The sequence below is a fragment of the Coloeus monedula genome (assembly GCF_965178545.1).
Source record: "Coloeus monedula genome assembly, chromosome: 15".
NCBI lineage: Eukaryota > Metazoa > Chordata > Aves > Passeriformes > Corvidae > Coloeus > Coloeus monedula.
The window spans coordinates 10,865,426-10,891,206 of NC_138795.1; the positions used below are offsets into that span (position 1 = coordinate 10,865,426).

The window sequence follows — 25,781 nt, forward strand, 5'->3', positions numbered from 1 at the left end:
ATGTAATCACAGCATCATACAAGTGCTTCCAACTACACTTGCACATGTACCTTTGTAACCTTCTGTACACAGGACAACTCCAAAATGCTTGTATTTATACAGCATCTATCAGCCCCCAAAACTGCAAAAATCTTAGCATTATGGTTCTGATCTAAGAAGCAAAGGAGTCTGCCCAGTGTCACATTACAGCAATTTAGGCTTGTCTACACAGTGCACACAGATAATGAATTTACCTGTCTCACAGCTGGGGGAAACACCAAAGTTCTTCTTACAGGCAACAGCTGAGCAAGGTTTCTGCTTTGTGGTATCCTGATTGCTGTGAGGTGAGACAGGTGTTTGCACACTCAGAGCCATGATGGAAAGTGAAGGCACCCGGGTATATTTTGAAATATACAGATATATGTATTTTGTCTGACACAGACAAATATATACATACACGTGACAGATCTAACAGTGAGGTCTTTCCTGCTCTTGTGATCTTTTTTCTTCCAGCATGAATATCCTTTAGCAAAGCTCAAGGCTTTGGCACTGAAAGCCTTCAAACCCCAGTGGGGATGCTGAGGACTTCATAGAACTGGGCTACTTGGTATTTGCCTTAATTTTTAAGTTTCATATAAAAAACAAATTCTTGTCAAACTCCCTCTTCCCTGTATATTTTCTTCTCTGTTTTCTCAATCCATACAGATGAGAACAATTGCCATTACTGAATCTTACATTATCTTGCATGGATTTTTTCTCCAATGTGGGCATAGACTAATGTCACCTCCTGAGTGCAATTCACCTGGTTTGTCCTGCTAGCTACTAATAAAAAAGACCAGTGTTTAAATGAGTATATACTAAATCCAGGTGGGCAAAAACACAACAAAATCCCAAACCAACAAAACCTATAATACCTGGTGTCTTGTCTTTTGACCCCGAAGTGAGAAAAAGCCTTACGCAACACACAAACATAAGCTACCTAGCAGTTTCTGGGCATTCTTCAATTGAAAACTAAAATCTGATGACACATTTTAAAACAGCTACATACTCAGGCTAACCAAAATTATTCCTTTGTTGAAAACTGCACAAAAGATAGCATGGAAAAAAAACCCCTATTAAAAGTAAAATAAATTAGTCTTATTACAAAATGGTATTTTAGCTTATCTGAAGAAAGTTTGATAAATATTTCTTTATGCAAAGAAAAAATTCTGTTATAGCCTCAAAAGAACTTAAAGCTGCTTTGATTTTTTTTTTTTATTTCCATACATTTTTATTATATCTGTTTTGGGAAGTTCATGATTAGTATCTCTTATATGACTAGTAAATATACCCAGTTAAGAAACCACCATGCTCATTTTCACAGCTTCTTAGTACTCCATGCTGTCAGTAGAACAATTTCCTTTTCTACTGAGCAAGTAGAGTAATTTCCAGTAACTCAGAGCAGCTGAAACATTTAAGTACTGAAAAAACCAACCACCTTTTTCTGTCTGACTATTTAAGTTCTATGTCAGAGTTTGGGCTGCCTTTAAATAGAAACACAGCATTGTAAGCCAATTCACTGTCCTGACATTTGAGGCATTTCTTTAACTCTGTCTTAAGGGGTGATACTGTTATTTTTCCTGTAGGAACAAGAAAATTCTGGCAGACTTTGTCCCTAAGAGCTTCTCAGATGTTCAGACAACGTCATTCAACTAGAACAAGCTTCTGAGAAGGAGCATACCCTCCCGCCAAGTTCCACAGCCTGTTTCCTGCACACCCAACCACACAGCTTATCATCTGCACCCATTCTTCATTAACACCTGAACTAACACAGTTTTTTGCTACAAATTTCTGGTGTCAAGTTTCATGAAAAGGAGTAAACAAACCATTCAGCCAAGTCTCCAAACGGCAAGAACATTTTCTAGGTAAGGCTGCACGGGGGTGGCGTGGGGAGAGTGCAAAAATACTCGTCAAGAATCTCATTCATTTCCCATTGAACTCCTCACACGTGATGTGTTACCTTCTGCCCGACTGAAGCCTTCCATAACTACCCATAAATGTGGCAAACTAAGTGCTGAGCACACAGGCTTTGGAGGCCTGATTTTAACTTGGGACATGCATGAAACAAGAGAAATGTGGTTATGTAGCAGACAGTGTGTGCTTTAATACTCATCAGAAAGCAAAATAATTCAGCTGACAGAGGTTTTGATATTCTGGTATTCGCAGTAGTACAGGACTGACCTTTCTTGAGGCTGTCCCCTGCAACCTATGCAGGGCAAACTATGGAACCACATGACTACTGTCTTCCTCCAACATGCCCATACTCTGGCTGTCCCCATGGACATGGCCATTTGAAACAGGAATAGACGAGGTGCAGCCAGCTCAGAGCTTCACAGGTACCAAAGCGCAGGAGGCACGCAACAGCACCCACAGCATTTTTACTAGAGAAACTCAGCTCACTCAGACTTCTGTTCTCACAGTCTCCACCAGACACGACTGAAGTCAATCAAAAGGTTTAGAAATTACTAAGGGGAGTGCAAGGCCAAGTACTGCACTCCTTGAGCCACCATTTCCATAGCTCCTGAGGCTAAAATAAAAATAAGAAGGCATATAGCAAAGCAACAGTTCCTCTGGGCAATGCTCAAACCATTTACCTTCTCTCTCTTTGAGTGGAAAATGACACAGGAACTGGGGTGAAGATACTACTCCGGCTTAAACAGGCACATAGCCAGGATCTAAAGTCAGGGCTGAACTGCGTTCAAAATTTCTTCATTTATCAACTAAAACAGATGGAAGAGAACTGTAATTTGGCTACCGTTTCTTCCCAGCTCTATATCACACAAACTGAAAGAGTAGAAGGTTTCTGGTACTATTACAAATTTTATGTTTTGCTGACATTTTAGCTGGAGCAAGGGAAAAAACATTTGAAAATGCTGAGAGTGAGGCACACACATCTGGAGGGGCATGAAACACCATTAATGCACAGGGCATGATCAGTACCCAGAGTAAAGGAAATGTGATTGTTTCTGTGACATATTTTACTCATTTTAGACCAAAATGACTACTGAGGATGTTGCGATCCTGGAGAAAACAGAGCAGGACCAGCGGTGATGGATCATTCTCATGCCTGAAGCTCACTGCTGTCAGCAGGGGCTGTTGCAGGCCCACACTTGGGTACAGCTAACCCTGTTCACGTGGGCAGGGGGTACCTACAGCCAGGATTGTTACTGACACTGGCAGCACTGCAGAGTCCTCCACCTGTACAAAATGGGTTCTTTCAAGGCCAGAGTTTCAAAGACAGATAATATACAAGAGCTGGAAGATATCCAGATTATCAACCCAAAAGCATCAGACAAGACTGCTAAATATAAAAAGTTTTTACATACAGCCAAACTGTTTACGTCCAAAGGTTTAATTGCTTGATAAGAGCGATGAAATTAGAAAAGACAAAAAACTTTATTACAAGCACATTTTACTTGCAGATGCACCTCACATACATGCACTGTTAATACTCTAGATGTAGTTCATGGAGTATTTTGTGCCACAATTCACATGTTTGAACAAGTTTCTCTGCAGCATATTGTGTTCTGAATAATAGTATCTTCAGAAGCTATCAGTTTCAGAGAAGAAAAAGATTGTTCACGCAAATGTGCAGAATTAAGTAAAAGCTTCAGTTGAGCACTAAGCAACATTGTTAACCATGCATTGTTGGAAAAATAAATAAATCCTTTTCAATACAAAGACTACATAATAACCACTCACCTGTCTATGAAGCAGAACATATTTGGGCAGGTACTGTTAGAAATTAGTGACTGAATGTAGTGTTTATGGTCACATTCCTTAGGCACAAGAGAATCACATGTATTTTGCTCAAATATATTTCCCATATATTAATATTTCCCCTATATGAATTCTGCTACTACTCACTGTAAGGTGGAACAGAACAGCCGGTGCACTAGCAAACCAATTACTGATTACTAAAACTGTTTCCTGTTTTTAATGGGCATAACTTTTCTCCTCCAGCAGATATTTTACACATTAAGGTTCTCTATCTAACACCAGAAACGCAAAATTTTTCAAGTCCTCAGAGACAAATTCTGCTCTTGGCTGATTCTGGAAGCCCAGCACAACCACACTGTGGATTTGCTGCTGCAACTGAGCTCTGCATTTTTCCTAACGTTACTCACAAACATGTGATCCTGCAGACATTCAGCTCCAGATGTAGCACTGGGAGGCAACACAACCGCTGAGCATGAAACCACCACGTGCTTTACTTTCCACTCGTAAAACACACTGCTAAAGTGGTCACCTACAGCATTCAGCCAAAATTACAACACAAGTTTCAGGCTCCAAGTCACACTGGACCAGTTTATTCCAGAACAGAAGCTTGGATTCATCCAAGCTGTCACCATGAGCATACGCTAACTCAAAGCATACACAGAGCAAGGGATAAAGCCCTTTGAAAACACAAGGACAATCTATCAATCAACCAGAGGAGCTGATCATCCCAAGTCAGCAAGGTTTGTAACATGAGACATGTAAACACACCCTCAGTCACCTGAAAATGAGTGGTGGAATTATTTCAGAAAAGAAGACGACCTCACAGTGCACAATCAGGTACATACACCCCATTCTCTTGGTACATCCTCATGCCTCATGATTTTACCTGCAGTAGGAAAGGGAAGAAACAGAACCCAAGAGCTTGTAGAAACACCTCCTTACAACACTTGCCAGTGTAACCCAAGTGTAAAGAAGCATTTCCACTTGAGTATATCTATACGTACATGATTCACTCACTCCAACCTCTCCTCAAAAAGATTTCTAAGTTCGAGGAAGGAGTTGAAATGCAGGGAGGGAAACCAAGAAAGTGACTGTTCCAAGGGCTGCTCGGTGAGGCAGGAGACTGCAGCTATCCCCAGACAACCCAGGCCATCCCATGGGGAAGAAACGATGCCGCAGGCTGGGAGGAAGCAGAGTGTGCTCTGACAGAGCTGACCTCATGATGGCCAGGACGTGCAGGGCAGCCTCGTGATGCCAAATCCTCAAGTCACCACGAGCTCCCAGCCACCACAAGACATGCCAGCAGGAAAGGCAGCAAGGGTGACCTTTCACCTGTTAGCTCATTTTGTAATGAGCTTTACCTCCTGCTAAAAAACTAGAGAAAAAATGAGCAGAGGGTTTTTTCACTTCGCTGTTCGTGTTCCCTGTTCCACAGGTGATGGGAAGAAGCCAAGGTGAAGCAAGGGCTAGGCAGAGTTCCCACCAGGGCAGGGAAAAACTTCCCAAGGCACAAAGCCAGGCAGACACAAGCACCCCAACAGTTTTCAAATTATTTCATCAGTCTCTGCACTCACATGCACCTAGCATGCTGGGAATATCAATCCAAGTTAATTCCTTCAGATCTGGTGATAATATGAGTAAATAATCACTGGATGGACTGCCAACCCTCTGATTATCAACTCCTTCAGTCACTGTACAGACCCAGCTTGCAGCTTTATTCAAAGCTAGCACCTAATTTTAAAGAACATGCTGCGTGTTTTAGGAGCACCACATTCCTACCTGGAGAAGCACTTGGGAGACCTAGAGAATGGTGGCAAGGAGGGCTTGGAGGGTGGCCCTTTCAGAAGAAATTATCAAAACTATCTCCAAGTTCCAGAGGTGCTTAGTGGAATCTTGTAGCTTGTATGTCTCTGTTTCCAAGACGAAAATTGACTTTAAACATTGGAAGGTACATAAAAACTTACGTGACAGGAAATGCAAAACAGATTTTGGCACAAAGAAGTACTTTAGAAAACAGCGATATATTTCAAAACACAAGCCAAAGTCATCATAGCATAGAGAAAACTGTGCATAAATCAAAGTAAAGTATTTATTAAAAGTTGGTACACTCAAGCTAATGAAAGCACCAAATAGCCAAAACCATACTCTTCCAGACATTACAGAAGAGATGGATTTTTACAAAAAAGCAAAACTTAAAAGGACATTAAAAGGCAAAAATGAACTTAATAAAAGCACAATAACATTTTAGATGTTTAAGAATTTGAATAGTCTTAAAAATTATGGCATGAAAGCTTTTTAAACTCATCAGGTAAGTGAAAAAGATAAAAGTTGGAGCTATTACAAAATAGGGTTCAGCTAATGCTCTTTTGGAAGATAGATTTTGAGGTGGTGAAATTCCAGGAGTTTTACAAATATTGACAAAAAGCCTTGCAGAATGCCAGAAATGAACAAACATAAAACATGCTGCTTCATTAATAACAGGTTTTGGTCAGGCTGGCCTGATGCACTGCTGAGGAACAGCTTTAAAAAGCCTTATGCAGAGCTATTAGGATCAGGAATTTGCTGGCTGCATTGCTCCCAAGAACTGACACAGTTTGGCAAGAGATCTGCTTCCCTGGGCTCAGCCAAGCTGTACACAAAGCTACCTGCTCCTGAGAATAAAGTTCTGTGGGTAAAACTTTTGACTGGAAATACCAGTATAAAGACAACTTTTGTGTTCCTCCTTCACCTTACTCCAGCCTCCACTTTAAAAAGCTGTAGTAGTCCCTGGCTACACATTAATAAATGTCTCTGAGTCTCTTTGCACTTTATTTCAAGAAATTAACCTCTGGTTCAAGAAGCAATTATGCCTTTGTAAGAAAGTATGTAGCATTTTTACTGTGCAAGAACAATAGCTCTGCAGAGGAACTGGCTCGTGAAGCATCTTTGTATCAAGCTACCCATTTCCAACTCTAGGTTTATTGCATTCCCTTGATGAATGCCGCTGCCAAAAATGATGTGAAAGGAAACATCTCAGGATACCACTTAAACTCACTGCCACAGAGAACAGAAAGAGTCTGGGCTGACGGGGAATGCTTGCCTAGACAGATTTCAGGAAATACTACTCTGCAGTCAGCCTGAGGCCTTTCCTATCTCAGGAACCTGGCAAACTATCCTCTCAAATAAAGGAGCAGCACATATTACTAGAAGACCCCAAGAAAGCACATTTCCGTGATGACAAAAAATGACTTTCTCCATAATAAAGAACATCTAAAATTATTTATTCCTGAATCTCCCAGCTTGCAAAACAGCACTCATTCTCAAAGATACGTAAATAACCAAAGCAATGTCCTAAAGGAAGAATGTGCCCAAAGATACCCACCACAGCTGGTAAAACTTGAAACTGGAAGGGGTTCTGTCAAGCTTGAACAATCACCACACAGCAGTACCTCTGCAACAGCTGCTTTAACAAGAGCAAAACAGAGTTTGCAAACATCAGTGGAATGCCCCTCAGAATGAGATGGTTCTTTAGAGCTCCCTAGATTAAAATTTAAAAAAAGACACTGAGGCTTTTATTGAGCTGTAGTGTAAAAAGAACTTCTGATTAATAATCCCTCTATCCTCCAGCTAGGGAGGCAGGATGTCTAGAGACAGAAGGGAATGAGTATTTGAACTTCATACATAAGATGGAAAAAATCCCCACTGAGTTTCCCTCCTACATACAGCCCCAAAATGTGCAAGTCCCATAGTGCAGTGTTACAAGATCATGCCTCTCCCCCTGCCACATACTAACAGCGCTCCAAGTCCAGTCAGGATCCCAACACACATACTCTCCTGCAGAAACTCTGCTGCAGTCCTTGCAGCTGTATTTACCATTGGAAATACTGCACTACACACATCTTGACAAGGATATAAAGCCTCAGCCCTCTTGGTAATTTACTGAGCTTTGGGCTAAATCTACTGAGCCCATTTTGAAGAACAAAAAGCTGGTTGAGTTTCCAGTGACCTACCAGCTCCCTTTTCTCCAGAGGGCTGAAGTGGATCCCTGGAGAGCCAAGAAAGACACAGCAGCTGAAAATCACTATCTGTGACAGTCAGTAATGTAAACGTCCAGTGGAATGTTTTGTGTGCCCATATAATATACAGCAGAAATGCACGGCTGCTTCTGCTTAATTTAAGGAAGTTTTTGTAAGATTATTTCCATTTTACTGGAACAGGGTTCATTTATTTACTATTTTAAAGTGTATTCCCATTTCAGACACATACAGCTTACAGCTCACGTGAACACCTTTACGTATTTTTACAGCAGGAATACTTTGATTCTATAATTCTAGAAAACTGCTTACGTGAAATTTTATTTTCCTAATAACTGTAACAGCCCAAGCCTGGGCTGAGCTCTCCTGTCACCAGCAGCAGCCTGTGCCAGATGCTACAATATGGCCAAGAGATTCTATTTATAGTAATAGTAACCCTGAGGGAAAATCCACTCACGTGAGTATTATTTGCAGTAGACAGCAGGTACTCTACATCTTGGAATTTAAGGGCTTGACTCTTCCCTCCTAGAATACTTGTAGGTGTTTCTGTGTTCCTTGTCAACAGATTTTACCACTAAAATTTGAATATTCTTGCTCACCATGTGAATGTCAAGCTGTACCAAGAGATTTCACTCTAAGGGCCAAGTCTGCCAATTGCCCTGCATTAAATGGAAGAGCTAAAAAACTAACAAGTAGTGGATCTGCTGTGATTTCCTAAAGTTTCTTCTGTAAAATAAACTGCATATATATATATTAAAAAAATATATAAATGGCAAACTGGCATCTCAGCAAATATTTTACAGTTGCTAACTTACTGGTCCCATTTTAGTGTTGCTAACTTACTGGTCCCATTACTAAACCTGTTAACTTCTCCAGCACCTAGTCCTGAAGGGTTTTACACAGCCTGGCTAGATCTAGGCTCACAAAATTTCACATACTCCCAGCACAGAAAGAGATTCTTGGCAGGAAAAAAAAAAAAAAAAAAACCAACAAAAAAACCTACCACAAACAAATCAACAACTAAACAAAATGCTTCTCCTGAAAAGCAGTGTTTTATTTTTGAAACAGTGTAAGGTCAGATAAGTAGAACTGATGAATTTTCACAATAAGCCTCATAAAAATGCAAAATATATTCATAGTAAAAAAAAAAGAGTGGTAAAATCATCCTTAAATGTTCTGCTATACTAATGTCATTGCCAGAATAGTTGGGTTTTTCTCTCCAAGTGCATATTATTCACAAAATATAGTTACAGAATTTATGCATTTTTATGGTTGTTCTACACAGTCTCCTCAATAAGAGACCAAATCTTTCAAAGTGAAGACAGACAGAAATAACAGTGCTCAGAATATCTGGGAAATGCTCTGTTATTAAGGCTGTAAACAGATACAATTTATCAATCCGTAAAACATCACCTTGCACCAATGGAATTGATGAGGCTGTTGCATTCAGGTTCACTGGAACCAGCAACAGCCTAAACTCTAAAGTGCATGTTTCCAGCATCCAAAGACTCAGCTGTCCTAAATAACAGTCTCTATTTTGTACATTATCTGAAATTTTCACCAGGAATTGATAATCCTCCCTAGTTGTGATTTTAGCTACAAACTTAGCCCCATTTGGAAAATGAAAGCAGCTGTTAGGCAATATGCCTAGAAAGCATCTGTATTAGTCTTCAGAAATACTACTTGGTTCTTCTAAGTCAGAGCTGGATCTCCCATCCTTCCCAGAGCCTCATCAGCCTTTCCCTGCAAATTATACCTGTGGGTCCACCAAAAAAAACCCCAACTGCAAATTCACCAGTTACCAGTTGACAGTTCACATCACAAAACAAAACAGCACTATAAATTTCAGACCCAGTTTGGCACAGAATGATACAGATGATGAGGGAAGCAAAGACCTTGCCAAGTACTCTCCTCCTTTCAACACGGGTGTGATCCCCACATTTATGCCCCAGGTCTGCACTGCAGCTGTTGCATGAAGCACCAGTCTCTAGACAAACCCATCATGAAGGCAAGGCAAAAGGCACGACAATTATACAGAGCAGTCCTAGTACTCCTTCTCTTCCCCACCAAGGCCTCTGGTCCAGTATTAAGATGATTTGGAAAATAAGATGACATCAACATCATTAAAACATTTTGTTTCTTAGAGAAGATCATTAAAAAAAGGATTCACCTCCACAGTGAATATCAAGAGGTGTGCAAGCAGCTCTGATCAGTGTCTTCAAAAGTTGTGTGAGCTCCAGGTAAGGTCCAGGAGCATGTCTTGACTCCTTGCGGACTCATATAGTCCCATCAGTATTTTTTGAAAACCCTTGTGCTTAGATAACTGCAGATACACTATTATCGATCTAAACTGCTAAATACTGCAGTTAAAAGGGGTATCCCACCACAGAAAATGAAGCCCATCAGTCAGAGATCTCCCGTTGGAGAGCAGCCCAAGGGCTGATCATTTGTAGGCAGTAAATTTCAAGGCAGCGGGTGGGAGGACAGCTTCATCACACAGTTAGAAGTGCTTCAAGAAGCGCGTAACTCTTTCTAATGAAGCAGATTGTATTTGCATCCAGGTGGCAAACTGCAGTTTAAAAGAATATTGCAGGTTCTCTCTTTGCCAGGACGCAGACACGGCATTTCTTTTCGAGCGTGACCATTATTCACGCGTGCAACAGCACAGAAACTACCTGTTTCCAAGCACACCAGCCCGCGGAGGCCCCGGGCGAGCCCCAGGCCCCGCAGAGCACCCGAACGCAGCCTCTCCCTGCCCTGGCCCCCACAGGCCCAGGCCGTGCGAGCCCACCTGGCCCCTCGGGCTGCCCTGCTCCCCCTCCTGAGCTTTACCCCGCTCAGCTGATCCGGTGCTACTGAGGTCAGAGCATAACGAATTTCACGAAAAGCCCGACTCCTCTCTTGGCCAAAACTTCACGTTTTCTCCCCGTTCCTGAGGCTGCTCCCTGGGGACCTGCCCGCCTGTCGCCGTCCCCCGGCCATCCCCCGAGGGACCCGCGGGGACTGGGGCCCCACACACGCCGGGGAAGGGGAGGCAGCCGCGGGCTGGGGGCGAGGCACGGCCCGGCGTTGGGAGCGGCGGCCCCGGCAGCGGAGGCAGCCGAGCGGAGGCACCGAGGCAGCCCCGACGTGGCGGTCCCGGGGGACTCCCGCCCCGCGCCCGCCGGAGGGGCCCGGCCAGGGTGGCCCCGGCGCTCCCCCGGAGGGCGAGGGACGGATCCCCCGGGGCTGGGGGGAGCGGGGCACGTCGCTGAGCAGCTGCCGAAGTCTGCCAGCCCCCGCGTCCTCCGGGCGGCGGAGGGAGCTCGGAGCTCGGCGCAGAAGTTTGGGGCAGGGGAGGAGCGCGGCCCCGTCCCGGTTACCTGAAGACACAGTCGTCGCGAGCGTCCCTGGTCGGGGAGATGAGCCCGTGCTTCTTGTTGAAGAGCTTCTGGAAGAGGGTGGGCGGCATCTTGGGGCGCCGCCGCTGCCCCCGCCGCCGAGGCGCTGGGCTCCGCGCAGCGCCGTCCCCTCGCCACGGCTAGTTCCGCCCGCCCCGCTCCATTCGGTGTCACAGTCATATGACAGAAATTAGTCACCCGGCGCTGCCAGGAGGGGAGGAGGGAGCGGGGGGAGGGACGGAGGGAGCGGGGGGAGGGACGGAGGGAGCGGGGGCCGGGCGGGGGGGCGGGGCGGGCCCACGTGGAGAGCGGAGCCCCGCAGACCCCGCGGGGAGTTCGGGGTTCTCCTCTTTCACCCGCCTCGGCGGCTCTTGCGGCCGCAGCGTGTGCGGGAAAAGCGCCTGCTCCCGGCGGAGCTCGGCCGGGGGCAGGGCCGAAGAATCCCCCGGGGGGCGGCGATAATGCGCCGCTGTTGTGTTTTCCTTCTTCGGACGGAAGTTAAAGGCAGGAGCCCCAGGAAGGCGAGAGGAGGTCACGATCGTGGCATCAGATCCATCTCGCGGCTGTACCCAGCGCCTTCGGGACTATGCGTACAGGGGTGCAGCAGAGAAAGGTAACGTCTTTTACCCCAAACCTCGAAAATCCAGCTCCTGCCCGCTCTCCTGCCAAGTACACGAAGCGATTCAACCACAGCTGTAGCAGAATGGCTCAGCTCAGATGCACTCGATTCAAAACCTACAGGGAAGGTGGAACATGTGTAGTTGATGGCAGAGGAAGCCATCATTACAGGTAAAACATCCATCCACAGGATTATCTAGGACATAAAGCCCAGCACCTGACTCCAAAACAAATTACAAGAAAAAAAAAAAAAAAAGTGTGATAGGTTTTGTAAAATGAAAGGGATCTGTGCCTTTTTGCAAAACTCTTTATTAGTAATATTTTAGTGAAATAAAAACCCCGGTTAAGAGCTAGCAGTCTCCTTCAATGTCTCACTGTTCAGATACAACACGGCTAGGAAGTTTAATTAAGGACTGACAAAACTGACTCATCTGCTTTCCCTGGAAAATGGAAATTAAGCTAAAACAACGTTTGATGTAAGATTAAATTAAGCAGATTGTTTTTAAGGCATAATTTAACACGTGTGTAACATATCTACACAATGATTCTTCACAATCACCCCTCTGTAGGAACTTTGTTTTCCATCTACTAAAAGCTGTAGAGATAATTCTAACACAAACCAGGAATTAATGTTTAGATGCATCTTTTTCCCCTTGTTCTGTACAGAAGACACCCATGCCTGCTACAGATTTATACATGACCAATTTTTTACATCTTTTCACCATATGAAAGCCTCCTGGCTTCAAGAGGAGCACGTAAATACAGACTCAAATACAAAAAGTCCTTAGGGAACACAACAAAATGATAGAATTTTGGCCAGGATATGTAACTCAGCTTTCAGTAGTTTCACAACTTAGAGCAATGAAGATTTAGCTAAGCTCAAATGCAGTACAATTCAAGCTGATGGAGTCCCTTTAAATGTAAGTGAACTTATGTGTCCATTCAGCATATTTTGATTTGGACCCCAGCGATCTCTCTTCTGTGTCTAAAGATTATGAACCAAATCAGAACCATTTATCCTCCACTGGCCTGTACATGTACCCTTGTAGCACTCCAGTACAAGACACATCTCCCACCATCTCTGGGTACTTGAAGTCAAAGTCTCCTAGAAGTGTACTTCAGATAACAAAAATAACTGAACAGTGTTAAAGAAAAACCTCTTACAGATTTATTTATAATAGATTTACTCAACATACATCTGCCATGCACAATTCCTGGTGATAAAGGATTATCAGAGTTCCTGCATCGACTGACTTGCTGGAAGCAATTCCATTCAAGCCATTAAGACTTCATCATGTCTAGGCTGTGACAGAGCAGCCCTGGAGAGACTGACACTGAACAGATTCCTCTCCTGAATCACTGCACAAATAACCTCCTCTGTCCTACCCATTAACTGGCCATGACCCGTAACCTTTATCCACCAATATGGAAGAGCCAGTTTCCACTCTGAATGAAATTTTATGTAGTAATTTTTCAGCTGAAAACTGAACTATGGGAAAATGCCTTTCCTTTGAGAACAGCAGAACAGGAGCAGAGATTGTTGCAGCCTCAAAATGAATTTCCTTCCCTGGGGCAAAGAGCTAGCCTGGAAATTAATTACACTTTCTCTAAGAGTCTGACGAAAGATGGTAAGAAGCAGTGCCTTCATAACTGAACAGAAGGGCAACAGATTGTGATTAATGATATTTCTGTCCTCCTATACAGCCTCATCACATCAAGAAAAACAAAAGCAAACCCCAGCAATATTCGGGATGCTACAGCCAATTCCTTAGTTACAGACCCCATTTTCCTCTCTTGTACTTTCCAATTAGCTTGCCAGTATTAGTCTCTTTGTATAACACTACCAAATGGCCTGGGGCAAAATAAGCGTTTTTTCCTATGACTTCCAGAATACCTTTACAATAAACACATCTTTATTCCAGAACATCCTTTACTTGAATAATCATCATAAGCACAACTTACTAAATATGTAACTTTCAATTTTGCTTAAAGCTACATCAAGGAGCTCACATCTGTCTCCTAGGGGCTCTAGATTCTTGCATAATTACTAGTGACTTAGTATTTGTAACAACAAGGATATTGATAATTAAAAGCATACCTGACAGGACTCCAAGGAGTTACTGGCAGAACTCATTCTACTAATGCTTAAAAGAAAAACAGCTTAATGGCATAATTTTTAACCTTGAGCCATACAGCATGTTTATACAATACTTATTCATAGACTAATCCAGCAGGATTTATTTGCACTTCCTTCTACCCCAGCCCAATGGGGAATAGATAAAGGTTTGAACTTTTGCAGGTTATTTTCAAATGCAGTCAAACTAAAGTTGTGGATTTTGTATGTCTTCTTGTCAGGCTCTTTTTAGAAATACAGAACTATTTTCCAGGGTGATAACACTGAGAAACAAACTTTTGAAAGCCATACTACCATTTTGAAACATTGAAAAAACTCCCTTTTTGTCCAGAAAAAGTCTGAGTAAAGGACATTGTAGTGAGAACACTGTAGGGGTCCAAATTACTTTAATGTGCAATGAATTCAAGTGGAAAAAAATGTGTTTTCTGAGACATTCGGCACATTAAGAACATTTATGAACTAACAATCCACAAGCTGAACTGGAAGCACTGGGAATCTGACTTATGTGGACACAGTGTGAGCAGTAACCTGAAAATCCAGAACGTTAATATCCATTTCTTCAAACAGTTCAGCTAGTAAAAGGGTTTTTCTCAGCATTGTGTTCATGTAAGGCATTTACTTTCCCTAAGTCTGAAGCCACTAGAAGAAACAATGACTGAGAGATGTGATACTACAAAATAATGGAGATGAAACAGGAAGGACTCTGAGATGGCAGTGGCTGGGCAGTGGATGTGCCCAGAATGGTGACACAGTGCTGATCATTAAGAGCCAATTCACAGTGATGATGGGGTGAAGATGACCTGTATTCATGGTCAGAAATCAGATTACAGCAGAACACACAGTCCTGTACCTCCAAAGTTCTGCAGGCCTAAGCATTCAAGAAGTTTAATGGTGGCATACTATTCTGGGTCCCCAAGCGTACATAAATGCTTTCATAAACACTCCCAGGACACAGGGTTACCTTCATAGCCAATGTTAACACTTAAACAGAGGTCATATCTTTAGGTGCTAATGCTACTAGAGAAAACTAGAAGTCTTGACAAAAAGCCAAAAGTAAATCCATTAATGCAATTTGGTCTGCTGTTCTTCAGTGACACTTTTTAAAAATCTAAACAAACTGAAGAATCATCTTTATGGAATCCTTCAGAATAATGCCCAGAACAGGATCTAGTTGCTGTACAAAATAATTTAGTATCACGTATTTGAGTATTTACTAGCTTACTGAAACACATAATACTAAATTTCAAACAACATATATGCAAAAAAAATTACAACCATTAATTACTAGTTAGGAGTTCTGTTTCGTCACCCTGCCACAGCAGCAAGACGGTAATTTCTTCTGTTAACTCCTGCTGAGAGCCAAAAATCTCATCTCTGTTTACAGTAGATCCAATTTTTGGTACTTGTAATAGTATCTGGGGGGAAAAAAAAAGTGATAAATAATTATCAATAAAGTGGCACATTCTCACATGTAAGAGAAAGCTCATTGATCTGACCAGCTGTTCAGACATTCACTAGATATATCCAATGCTAGCATTTGTCTGGAAGAATCTGATCTTGCAGGTCTCATTTGCCAGTGAAGAGAGAACAATAGTTTTGAGTATATGTACATTCCTTTTGAAAACTAGCATCATCAGAAAGACTCCTTGAGCAGAGAATAAAACATCCATCATAAACCCCCCACCACAGTGGGTATAATTCCTCAAACCAGGACCCTCTAGAAAAGCAGTAAGAAAACCAAACTTTTGTTCTGACAACACCACTTGTTGATTGCTGATTCACTTGCCCACCAAGTACAACCTGTGTTCTGTATTACCACAATTTGCCTGGGCACATGACCTAGCATCCCAGTTCTTTCATCTGTACAGAAGCATTGGGTGAGTGTCATTAATACATACACACACACTTACAAGCACTTCCCTGCACTCTAGATGCTGCATATAACTCAACTGGTAATACAGTAGGAAGACATTTGGACCTAAGATGAAAATTTTTGTGTATTTGGTATTTTTGAAAGCTGCCACACTTATGCAGTCTCTCTGTATTGAATTAAAACAGAATAGATGACACTTCATGAGAAACTTCACAAGAGATGGGGAAGTGTGGGGTTTTTACCTCTGTTAAGTGATGAGACAGTTTTGTTCACATTTCTCATTTTTGTTTAACAAAAATCTAGGAAGTGAAGAAATGAGCTTTCCTTATGTTAAGGGTTTCAGGAGAAAGAACAGAAACCTTATGAGAAACTGATAGTTTTTAAAGAAAAACATTACTGATAACTTGAACTACTTGGGGGGGGCTAGTGAATACCAGATCTGAAGTTCAACTCAGGCTTACTCACCCTAGAAATAAAGCACAGAATAATAATAAGGCCTTAATTATAAAGTAGCCTATGACTGTATTAATTCCTATGCTAAAGATCCTTGGGGGAGAAAATGTTAGTGCAGTTTTAATAAAGTATTGTTGTACAAGAATACTATTAAGCCAGAGATTTGAAGTTTTCTGCATCTTTTACTCTTTATAGCCTTGTGATTTTTCCAAATATCCAGGCTTTAAAAAAAAGCCCAACAACCTTTAAACACTCAACTAACTAGTTAGCATCTGCACAGTGAACCAAGTCTATACTCCTTTACCTTCAGGCACTCCTTTGGGAAGGTGGAACTCTTTCCAGTTAACTGGAACTTGCTGGAGCTGGGAAGGCCTCTGGCCTGGTGACATTCTAATGATGGAGCAGACTTCTCGTCTGTCGCACAGAGGCTGAAAAGATTAATGACATTTCACTCACACAACTATTCCCATTGAAGAAATGTTCTTTTAGCTTTCTTCTAGGGAAATTAGAGATGACATACAGATTTCAAGACATGTCACTAGAAAACATTTAAGACTACTTGTGTACACTCAACATGCTATTGGAAAGGGTGATAAAAAGCTTCAAAGCTTTAAACATTCTCTTCAGCAGTTTTAATACTGTAAGGATTAAATATACAGTACACTACAAATTAGCATGATAAAACTGGATTGAAGAAGTGCAATAAAATCAGAACCTTTAAAATATTCTTTTCTTCTGGACTTTGAGGAATAATTTCTTTTTCTGAGCTCAGAGATGCAGGAACAATTTCTTCTGAATTTATAAATGGACCTGTGGTATTCGGGAACAGGTCTTCCCCAGGTGAGGCTTTGCACACCGGCGACAAGCTCAGCTACAGCTCCGTCAAAATACAAAATATACAGAAGTAACTGCCCAGTTAAGTAACAGACAATAACTCAGATTGGCTAACAGTTGTTGGTTTGTGCAAAAGATATTCTACTGCTTAAAAAAAATTATTTAGGGATTCAGCTAGACCCTGATGTTCTCTGTTTATTAGTATGCACTAGCTCGACTGTGCAGAGACAAGTGGCAGTACTGTACTACCTGTCCTGCCAAAGAATTCAAACTAGCATTTAAATACCAATTTTGAATCAAAGGGTTTGTGCAAGTAAGGATACTAGTGCTGGTTTTACATTACATTTGTAAAAATATAAACCAAATTCCTAGGTTGGGTTGTTTAGGTTTTTTCATTGTCCAGAATTTATCACAGTTTATTGTGCAATTTGCAGTGTAACATATGTATAGGCAGAAATGGAGCGTGCCACAAGGAATGGTTTCTTTGGTTTTAATCATTGAAAAAAAAAAAAAAAAAAAAAAAAAAAAGTATCAGATAGACACTCACATCTAGCTCTAAAGGCTGAGCATTACCGGGATTTTTTAGGACTTTATTTTCCTCCATGATTAGCATGGTGGAAGTCATTTGCTAAATAAAAACAGAGAAGAACTCAGTATCAGTTTCAAAGTCTCTGCTGTTTATTATTACTCTTAAGGTATTCTCCTAGTACACAATACTTTAGGAACTCCATTTAGAATTACTACTAGTTCTTCAGTACTGAATTCCTGTCATTCAGGGTTTTTTTGGTCTTATGCTCTCCAAAATTAAAACAAAGAATTAGTTTACTGCAGCATGGACATTTCAGATGTGGCACTTCCTGCCACTTCTCCTAATTAATTGTAACTTTCCTCAGGATTCACAACTCCCACTTCCATTCCATGCCAGTGTTAACCAGTGCGGCACAATGGGAATACTCACCACCACAGCATCTGTTGGTCTGGTTGGCAGAACTTCTGCTGTTAACCCCTTTGATCTGGCTGAAGTGTTTCCTGGGGAATCAAGCTGCCTAAACGATGACGAACCTTCTTCTAAAGGATTAAAACTGGGGGCTTTTTTCTTCATCCTTTTGGCTTTAGCTGTTTGATTATCATACTAAATAGTGAAACAATTACATTTTGTGTTACAAAGTGAATCCCTATAGCCTGGTAATCACTTTAGAGTCCCTCTGGCATAGTCAAGCTCTACACAACCCATTTCAGTGCCACTGACAGCCAGTCTGAAAAACAGTGAGCTTGGCGACATCCATGACTACTGTTCTATCGAGAGGGAGAGGCAAGCTACATCTTCACTCTGCCCGGGCTGCAAGCACCCCTTTACAAGGGTAGCAGGAGCTACTATTCCTCTAGGTGGAGTTTTCCACCCATACAAGGAGCAAACCATTTGTGTTACAACCTTGCTGATTTATTAAGGATCTTTCACCTTGCTTTCCGGTCCTAACGGTGAAGAACAGCGCATACCACTTTTTAGGTCTGGAGTTCTCTCTCTGGCAGCTGTTATTTTACAGAGTTTTTTTCCTGTGACAGATTTCCGACACATTAATTGACTTTGAGACAAAGACAGCTACTCTCCACCCCATGACTTACAGGACGGTTTTCAAAGAGGAAAAATTCCAAAACACAGTTCCACCCTCCAATATAATGCTCATCTCCCTCTCCCCACCATCAGCACTGCTTTACTCCTCTCCCATTCCTTAAACAAGGCTGTTTATTAATCTTATGTTCACCTGGCTATTTACAGCTGGGTAAATACTGTTGGACCAGAGACCTGTATAATCACAGCAGTCTTTACCAGTGGCAACTTCTGCTGCCATTGCACTCAAAATTGAGCAGGGGGAAATTATGTGGTACCTGGGCCAGACAGAATCATATTGGTCACAGATCAGAACTATACTTACATCAGTGTAATCAATGTATTTGTGAGACTTATATGAAATATGCTCAAGTAAAGAGCATGACACAAACAGTTCTGTTCTGGGTAAGTTAAATAAGAAATGTCAATTTTCATTGAGCATCATGGGTGATTAAATGGAAAAATGCAGGGTCTGAGACTTTAGTTGGTTGATTGTTTTTGTTTTCTTCCCCTAACACATTAATTAGAACCAAGTCTTATTTGCTGGGATGATTTTTCAATTTACACTTTCCCTTCTAGACATAACTGAGTTTAGTCTGTGCTGGAAGACAAATGACACAGTAGAAGCTTGGTTTAGATACTGTGCAATCATTTAAGTTTGAGTAGAATATTCTGTTCTCACAGCTAGTACAACTGCTTCAGGTCATATTTTACCTGCCAGCGTAGCTGAAATGCTTAATGCTGAAGAACTGTAATTGCAATTTGATGGTCTCTTTCTAGAAGAGGAGGAAAAAAAAAGAACAACTATTCTGAATGAATGTTAACATTGAAAAAAACTATTAATAAGAAAATCCTAGGAAAATATAGGCTGAGTGAAAAGGGATAAAGCTTATTTTTAAAAAATATTGTTAAGGAGTTGCTTAATCACCCTTTACAGTTATTTGATAGTTTATCAAGTCATACAGCTTATCCTGAGGACTGTTGCAATTTAAGACCCATAGAAGACTCGCTAAACACTTAGCACTTTGGCATTGTAGGACAGAACATATTTAAGAAGGATGCAGGTGAAATTAGGTTCACAAGAAAAATCTGAATCAACTGTGTAGAGATCTGTAACACTAAGATTGATATGTGTTATGAATGAAAATGTCTGCATGTAAGACTGGAAGGAGAAGCACAAGGGTTAAAAGAAATTATGCTGTTCCTTGTTCCTCAGGTTTCTATGTCAGTGCCTGAAGGCAGCTCTGTGACAAGGCCAAGTATAGAACACCCTTCTCTGTGGTAAAACCTCACCAGAGACAACCTGTCAGAGAAAACCTGGCACCCAACAACAGGGGGGTGTCAGCAGGGTCCCAGCACACCACACACACACACCATTCCACCTCCTGGCAGATGCACTCCAAGCATGGAAACACTAACAACAGGCAGTAAGTCACCTGGCCCAAGATTATATTATAAAGTCAGCAGCATTCCAAAGCAAAGGAGCACCTCATGTAAGCTGGTGATTCCTAAAGAACATAAAAAACCTGCCCAAAAACTGATTTTTCTCTGGGCAAGCACAGAATGTCAGACTTAACGAAGACTCGACAACAGGAACCCTTCACACTCTACTGCACAGACAAGCCTGGCCAGACCACCTGAGCACACACCTCTTGCTGTGACTGAATGAAATCTGACAGAATTAATGCAATTGCATAAAAGCAACTTATTTAGGGATTTTGTAAATAAATGTCATCTTCTTCCATAAAATCCTTCATTGAGTTCTCTTACACTGACTTCCCTCTTCCCTGACCAATTTCAAATTCCACCAGTATCAAAGTTAGTGAGGACACAGGTAGCTGAAACTCCACAGAAGTGTTTGCAGGAGCAGAGGCTTATTTGTACTGGCCTTTCTTTTAAGTATTACTCAAAAGAGAAGAACATTTCTGCTCTTCTGAACATTTAGCCTGAATATTTAGGTCCATCAAAGAGTCTGCTGTAGCGATTACCTTCTAATGCATCGGTCTGGAAAATCCTCTGGTACAGGTTCTAAAAAAAACCAAAACATGAAAGCTAAACTTTAAATGAAAAAGGTATGCCAGCTTAGACCGGACGATTTTTTAGTGCAAACTAAATTAGAAAGCACAACATTAGAAGCAAACACAGACTACTAGCAGGGAGCTGCTCACCTTTATGCAGACAGACCTTACCTAAAATCATCATTACATATTTTATAAAGGTTCCTCACACCAGAATGAAATTTGTTTATAATATCCTCAAGTATTGTAGAAAATAATTACCTAATATTGCTGAAACATTTGAGATCTGTGGTATCTTATCTATGGTCACTGCTTTGCTGGAGTCCAGGAGAGTAGAGTTCTTGTACTTGCTAGGGTCCACAGAGTAAAAATTGCATCCTTCTGGACATAAAAAAATGTAAATGCAGACTTCTTATGGTGAAATTCATCAAGTTATTAAATTTGTGACCAAACCGAAAGCAATCACATTTGCAGGACAGGAACTAAAAAGCAAAATTAAAGCATTGTCTTGGCTCAAACAGCTGCAGAAAAGTTTGGAAGGAATTTGACTGAAAGCACATTTGTGGGCCATTCCCAGTAAACAGCTTGTGTCAACCGTGAATACTGTAGGTTTAAAGTAGGATTCAAATTACACCAGAACCTGATTCACAGCAGATTAGAGGACAGATACACAGATTCCATGTTAAGCACAGGTTTATAGCAAAGATGTAACCTGGTAAGTCACACCAAGGGAGGCAGCTAGTCTTTCTATTGTAGATAGTCTCCTCACATTTTCTACATCAAATAAAACTTAGAGTAAGTCCCCCAAAAGTCTCACCTGAATCATTATCTCTGAACGTTTCAGGGGATGAATAACTCTTCAGGCTGTTGCTCATAGTGCTATAATCTACAGCTGAATCTTCATCTAAATACTCTATGAGAAAGGTGGAAACACCTGTGGGAAGAGTAATTTCTGTACCTAGAGAAAGAGACAAAAAAGGTGGCTAAAAAAGGTCTACCATCTTGTCATGAGGATTTCCTTATCTGAGTTTCATTCCTGTAATGAGCTAAATATTGTCATGTCAGTATGAGTCATAATACAGTTAAAGAAGCAAACAAAGGGCATCTTTTGTTTACTTCCATACACTACCATAAGCCAAGAGAAGACACCTTTGCTGCCCAAGGTTCACAAGACATACCTGAAGAATTTAGCCTCTAGTAGGGTAATTCTTAAATAGGTCACAAGCTTTTAGAAATGCAGGTTTGAGTAAACTGAAGAACTCATGTCCACAATTAGTTCTGTCAGTGATAAAACCAAGATCATGTGGTTTCCAACACGCTGGGCTCAAGACTGTCTCAGGGGCTGTGGGTCTGTCTGTGCTGCCTACAACCAATTCATGTGAACCCAGTCACATGCTGCAATAAGAGACAGAAGTCCAGCCAGTGGTCTCAAAACCTTCGCTTTCTAATATCACAGTCAGAACCAGAACAACAACAGCACAGTACAAGACCAGTACTTTTATAGAAATAAAATTATATCATTAATTTTACATTTAGTTTAATATAAATATATTTAATAATATAATGTATTGCCATTATACTCACTTGAAGTCACTTCAGCATTCTTCAAACTTCCTTTACTTTCAAAGTTGATTATTTTGGATTCCTAAAGTTAAAAGATCAATACAAACAACCTGACAAAACGGACTGTAGACAAAGAAAGGCATTTAAATATCCTACATCAGCAGATGCTGAGAAAACTCACTGCCTAGTACTTCACCACTTAAGCCTGCTATTCACAGTGTAATTTGTAACAGGATTTTTCATGCACATTAAAATACCTGCAATCTGACTTACAGCTCTAAAATTTGTGACAAATACCCCATCATTTGATCCTACAGTCTTTGCTGGATGAGACTGCCATTGAAGGCATATTGACATCAACTGAACTTAAGCACAACGCTGGTGAAGTAATGAACTTCACTACCTTTTATTTTTTTTTTTTCAGACACCCAGTCTCACTTTCGGAGTCCTACACCATTTCTGTAAATACAAACATCTGTAATGTGTAGGCAATAGATTCTACAAAACTAGGCATTTTGTAGAAAATGTAAGTAATTGGTAGAGTCTAAAGAAGAGGTAACATTTTAAAGAAAAATAGTTTTATACCAGTATCATCTGAGCCCTTTGCTGCAGCAGATTTCAGTTCAAACACACCTGGTTCACTATTCTCTTGCCACTGCAGTATTAACTGTCCTGTAACACTTCTGCACCATCATCTCCAATCACTTTGTTCCAGTTTTAATAACACAAGAAAGAGCAACAGCAATCTGTCAAAGGTCTGTGCCTGACCTAGAAGTGAGCAATTCTCTGGAATCACACTCTACTGAGATCTCTTCCACCAAACACAATTCCTACAGCCTTGCCTCGTTAAGGATAATTAGTATTGATGTTTTCTCATGCTAACAGCAGCTCCAACGGCTTTTATTCTGGCAAAAGATACAGAAAATGTAATCCAAAATACAGGACCAAGTTCAGCCTGAAAAACATCACACAGGCACACACACACATAACTCGCAGGAAATTTTACCTGAATAGAAAAAGAATTTAATATGTCACATTCCTCTGATTTATCTTCCATCACTAGTACATAAAAAGTAAGACAGCATTCTCACCTTCAGTGGTACACTGCTTCCTTCTGGTTCTTCTTCTTTTATCTTGAAGTCTGTTGTTCCTCTGACATTCACTTGATTGCTGCAGTTGAACAGAACCAAGTTCGATCACAGAGCTACACTGTTATAGACAAAGGCAACAACTCCAAAATGTCTTTACGGGCTGTCAGTAAATAATCTGACAAATATCAGTGCACTGATAATTCAAACTCCATTGCTCCAAGAGCCATCTCACAAGGCAAAACAATAGCATTTACTAGCAAGTTTTAACAATGGTGTGTTTGAATGAGTTCTAGCTGACCTTTGGTTGCATGAAGAGCTCTCTTCAGTGTATTCAACATTTTCTTTAATTTTTGGTAGGTTTTTCCCACGGAGCTTTTTCTTCAGGCCTAGAGAATAAATATTTAGTTCAGTAATGATAATTTCAATATTAGAATTTAATTATTATTTCTAACGGGGAACCTTTACCTGTTCCCCCCTTCCACACCCATAACACTTTTTGACCCTATTGTCACAAACAATGTAAAATCTGAATTTGCTTCTTTCAGCAGTATATCAAGACAAAACAAAAAACAGACTTAAAGAAATACTTCTGGTGTTTTAGAAACTGGTTGATTAAAAGCAAAAAAAAACCCCACCACCTTGGAAGCAACCTTTACCTTGATTCAAAGTAGTTTGAGTATAAATCAGCTTTAAATGGAGTTTATTAAGAGTATCAAGGATTTCTACATAAACTGGTCCTCACTGTATATAATCCCAAATGGCATTAATGACACAATTAATCAGAAAGCATCAAATTTCAGAGTCCTATTTTCTTATCCTAAAACTAATTTTATGTTATTTAGCTTTGTGCTTTTCTTTCATTATCCAAGAACCACAAACAGCCAAACTTTGTAGAGTTACACTTTTATGACCACAAAGGAGTGTCCACCCCTGCACTAAAAACTGGGTCTGAAACACTGCATTCTCCCAGGGCCACACAGAGCCCTTTGGTTGAAGCTTCCTGGGAATTCAGGACAGGATGATTTATGGACAGGACTCATCCTTTTCCTTCTTTTTTTTCATGGATATGGAAGACCTCCAGGCTGCTGGTTGCACCCAGTCCTGTGCACAGGAGCACTAAATATATACAAGAGCAGGAGCCACCAGAGCAGGAACAAGGCAAAAACAAATGTTCACTGTACCCTCTAACAGCAAAGCTTTACTTTTAAATTACTAAGATCAGCCCAGTATCAAGACATCCCACGCTGGTCTTCCCTATATTCTGTCAGCCTTTGCTTGATTCCCATCCCTTCCCTTGAACTCCATTTTTTTCTTAACAGGTCTCAAATTCTTAGCTTCCTATCTGCTGCACTGCGTTCAACAACGAGGCAGCTCCTTTTGAGTAACGACTTTACGCAATTCTTACAGTATTCTCTCAAAGGTGAGCAAGGCTTTTGTCTTGACATTTCTAAATGTTCCCTTCCAACTTGATTAAATGGAGGGAAGGCACTTTACAGAAGGAAAAAATCCTTCCTATTGCTAACTAGCAGCTAAATAGAACACTCCTGTTTCCAGCCTGCTTTCTCCAAGCCGTAAGGGACATGGGTAACACGAAACCACTTCCCAGCCTCACACAGGACTCGCTGCGCTGGGCACAGGTGTGAGGAACAAACCCTTGGGGGGGGACACCGAGATCGCTACTACTAAAAACCTTACCCGGATTACCCTGCCTAGCATCTTTACCCACGAGAACACACCGGACAAAACACAGCGCAGGGTCCTGTTTCCCCTACCCTTTCCCGCCGGTACCGGCCCAGCCTCCTGTACCCCCCGCCCCGCCGCCGCCCGGGAGAGGCGCTTACAAGCGGGCTCGGGCCCGCGAGGCCCCGCGCTCCCGAACAGGCGCCGCCGGCACGTCTGGGAGACACCGGTCCGGCTGCCCGGGAGAGTGGCTGCCCCCGGCAGAGGGGACGCGCGGTGCTTCTTCCGCGGTGCCTTCCCGGCACAGGGGGCGCGAAGCCCGCGGTCCCCCTCCATGGCGACGCGGGCCACCACAGCCACGCCCGCCCGCGGCCCCTCAAGCGGCACCGCCCCCGCGCCCCCAGCCCGCATGCGCGGGGAGGCCGCACGGGGCCCTCCGTAAAGGACCGGCCCCCGTCAGGGAGCCTCTGTGGGCAGGGACACCTTCAGTGGACTGGGCGGATTGGGTGGCTCCGTACCCCGTCCGACCCCGCCTGGAACACGCGCAGGGGGCACCGCCCTCACAGGGCAAAAAGTCGTGTATGAAAATGGAGTAAATAAATCGTTTGTGTGATACTCCCTGTACTGGTCAGACCCCATGTTTCAACTTAAATTTGTAGGGAGGAGGAATCTCGTTGCTTCGTTACATGAAAAAATAGAGCGTATAAAATCATTGAATGGTTTGGGTTGAAGGGACGCCAGAGATAATCCTGTTCCAACCCCCTGCCACGGGCAGGG

The 25,781-nt window shown here is 41.9% G+C and overlaps 2 protein-coding genes across 5 annotated transcripts in view; both read right to left on the reverse strand.

The window, feature by feature from the left end:
• The window catches only part of FNIP1 (folliculin interacting protein 1), a 65,119-nt gene extending 53,826 nt beyond the window's left edge, over window positions 1-11,293 (reverse strand). Inside the window, exon 1 of the mRNA XM_082291194.1 lies at window positions 11,114-11,293. Coding sequence (XP_082147320.1) covers window positions 11,114-11,202 — 89 coding nt within the window. The 5' untranslated portion in view covers window positions 11,203-11,293. The remainder of the gene's footprint in view (window positions 1-11,113) is intronic.
• Window positions 11,294-12,038: 745 nt separating this feature from the next.
• Window positions 12,039-25,365, reverse strand: MEIKIN (meiotic kinetochore factor). 4 transcript variants are annotated; one of them, XM_082291616.1, is made up of 14 exons: window positions 25,166-25,365; window positions 23,623-23,710; window positions 23,325-23,403; window positions 22,255-22,315; window positions 21,488-21,628; window positions 20,932-21,051; window positions 20,641-20,680; window positions 19,367-19,428; window positions 18,503-18,597; window positions 18,002-18,175; window positions 17,591-17,671; window positions 16,925-17,080; window positions 16,514-16,637; window positions 12,039-15,298 (listed from the first exon to the last, which is right to left on the reverse strand). In XM_082291616.1, the coding sequence occupies exons 1-14, from the start codon at window positions 25,338-25,340 to the stop codon at window positions 15,252-15,254; spliced, it is 1,443 nt and encodes a 480-aa protein (XP_082147742.1). In that variant the 5' UTR covers window positions 25,341-25,365; the 3' UTR covers window positions 12,039-15,251. The 4 variants fall into 4 exon arrangements, with proteins under 4 accessions (XP_082147742.1, XP_082147743.1, XP_082147744.1 ...); XM_082291617.1 differs by lacking the exon at window positions 17,591-17,671; XM_082291618.1 differs by lacking the exon at window positions 16,925-17,080.
• Window positions 25,366-25,781: the final 416 nt, after the last annotated feature.

Bases quoted from the DNA above. Each gene is read 5' to 3' on its own strand.
- MEIKIN (XM_082291616.1), bottom strand. From the start codon at position 25,340: ATGGAGGGGGACCGCGGGCTTCGCGCCCCCTGTGCCGGGAAGGCACCG. The intron at 23,711-25,165 runs GTAAGCGCCTCT...TTTATTCTCTAG, and splicing joins TCGCGGGCCCGAGCCCGCTT to GCCTGAAGAAAAAGCTCCGT. The intron at 19,429-20,640 runs GTAATCGCTACA...CTCCTCTTCTAG, and splicing joins CCAGACCGATGCATTAGAAG to AAAGAGACCATCAAATTGCA.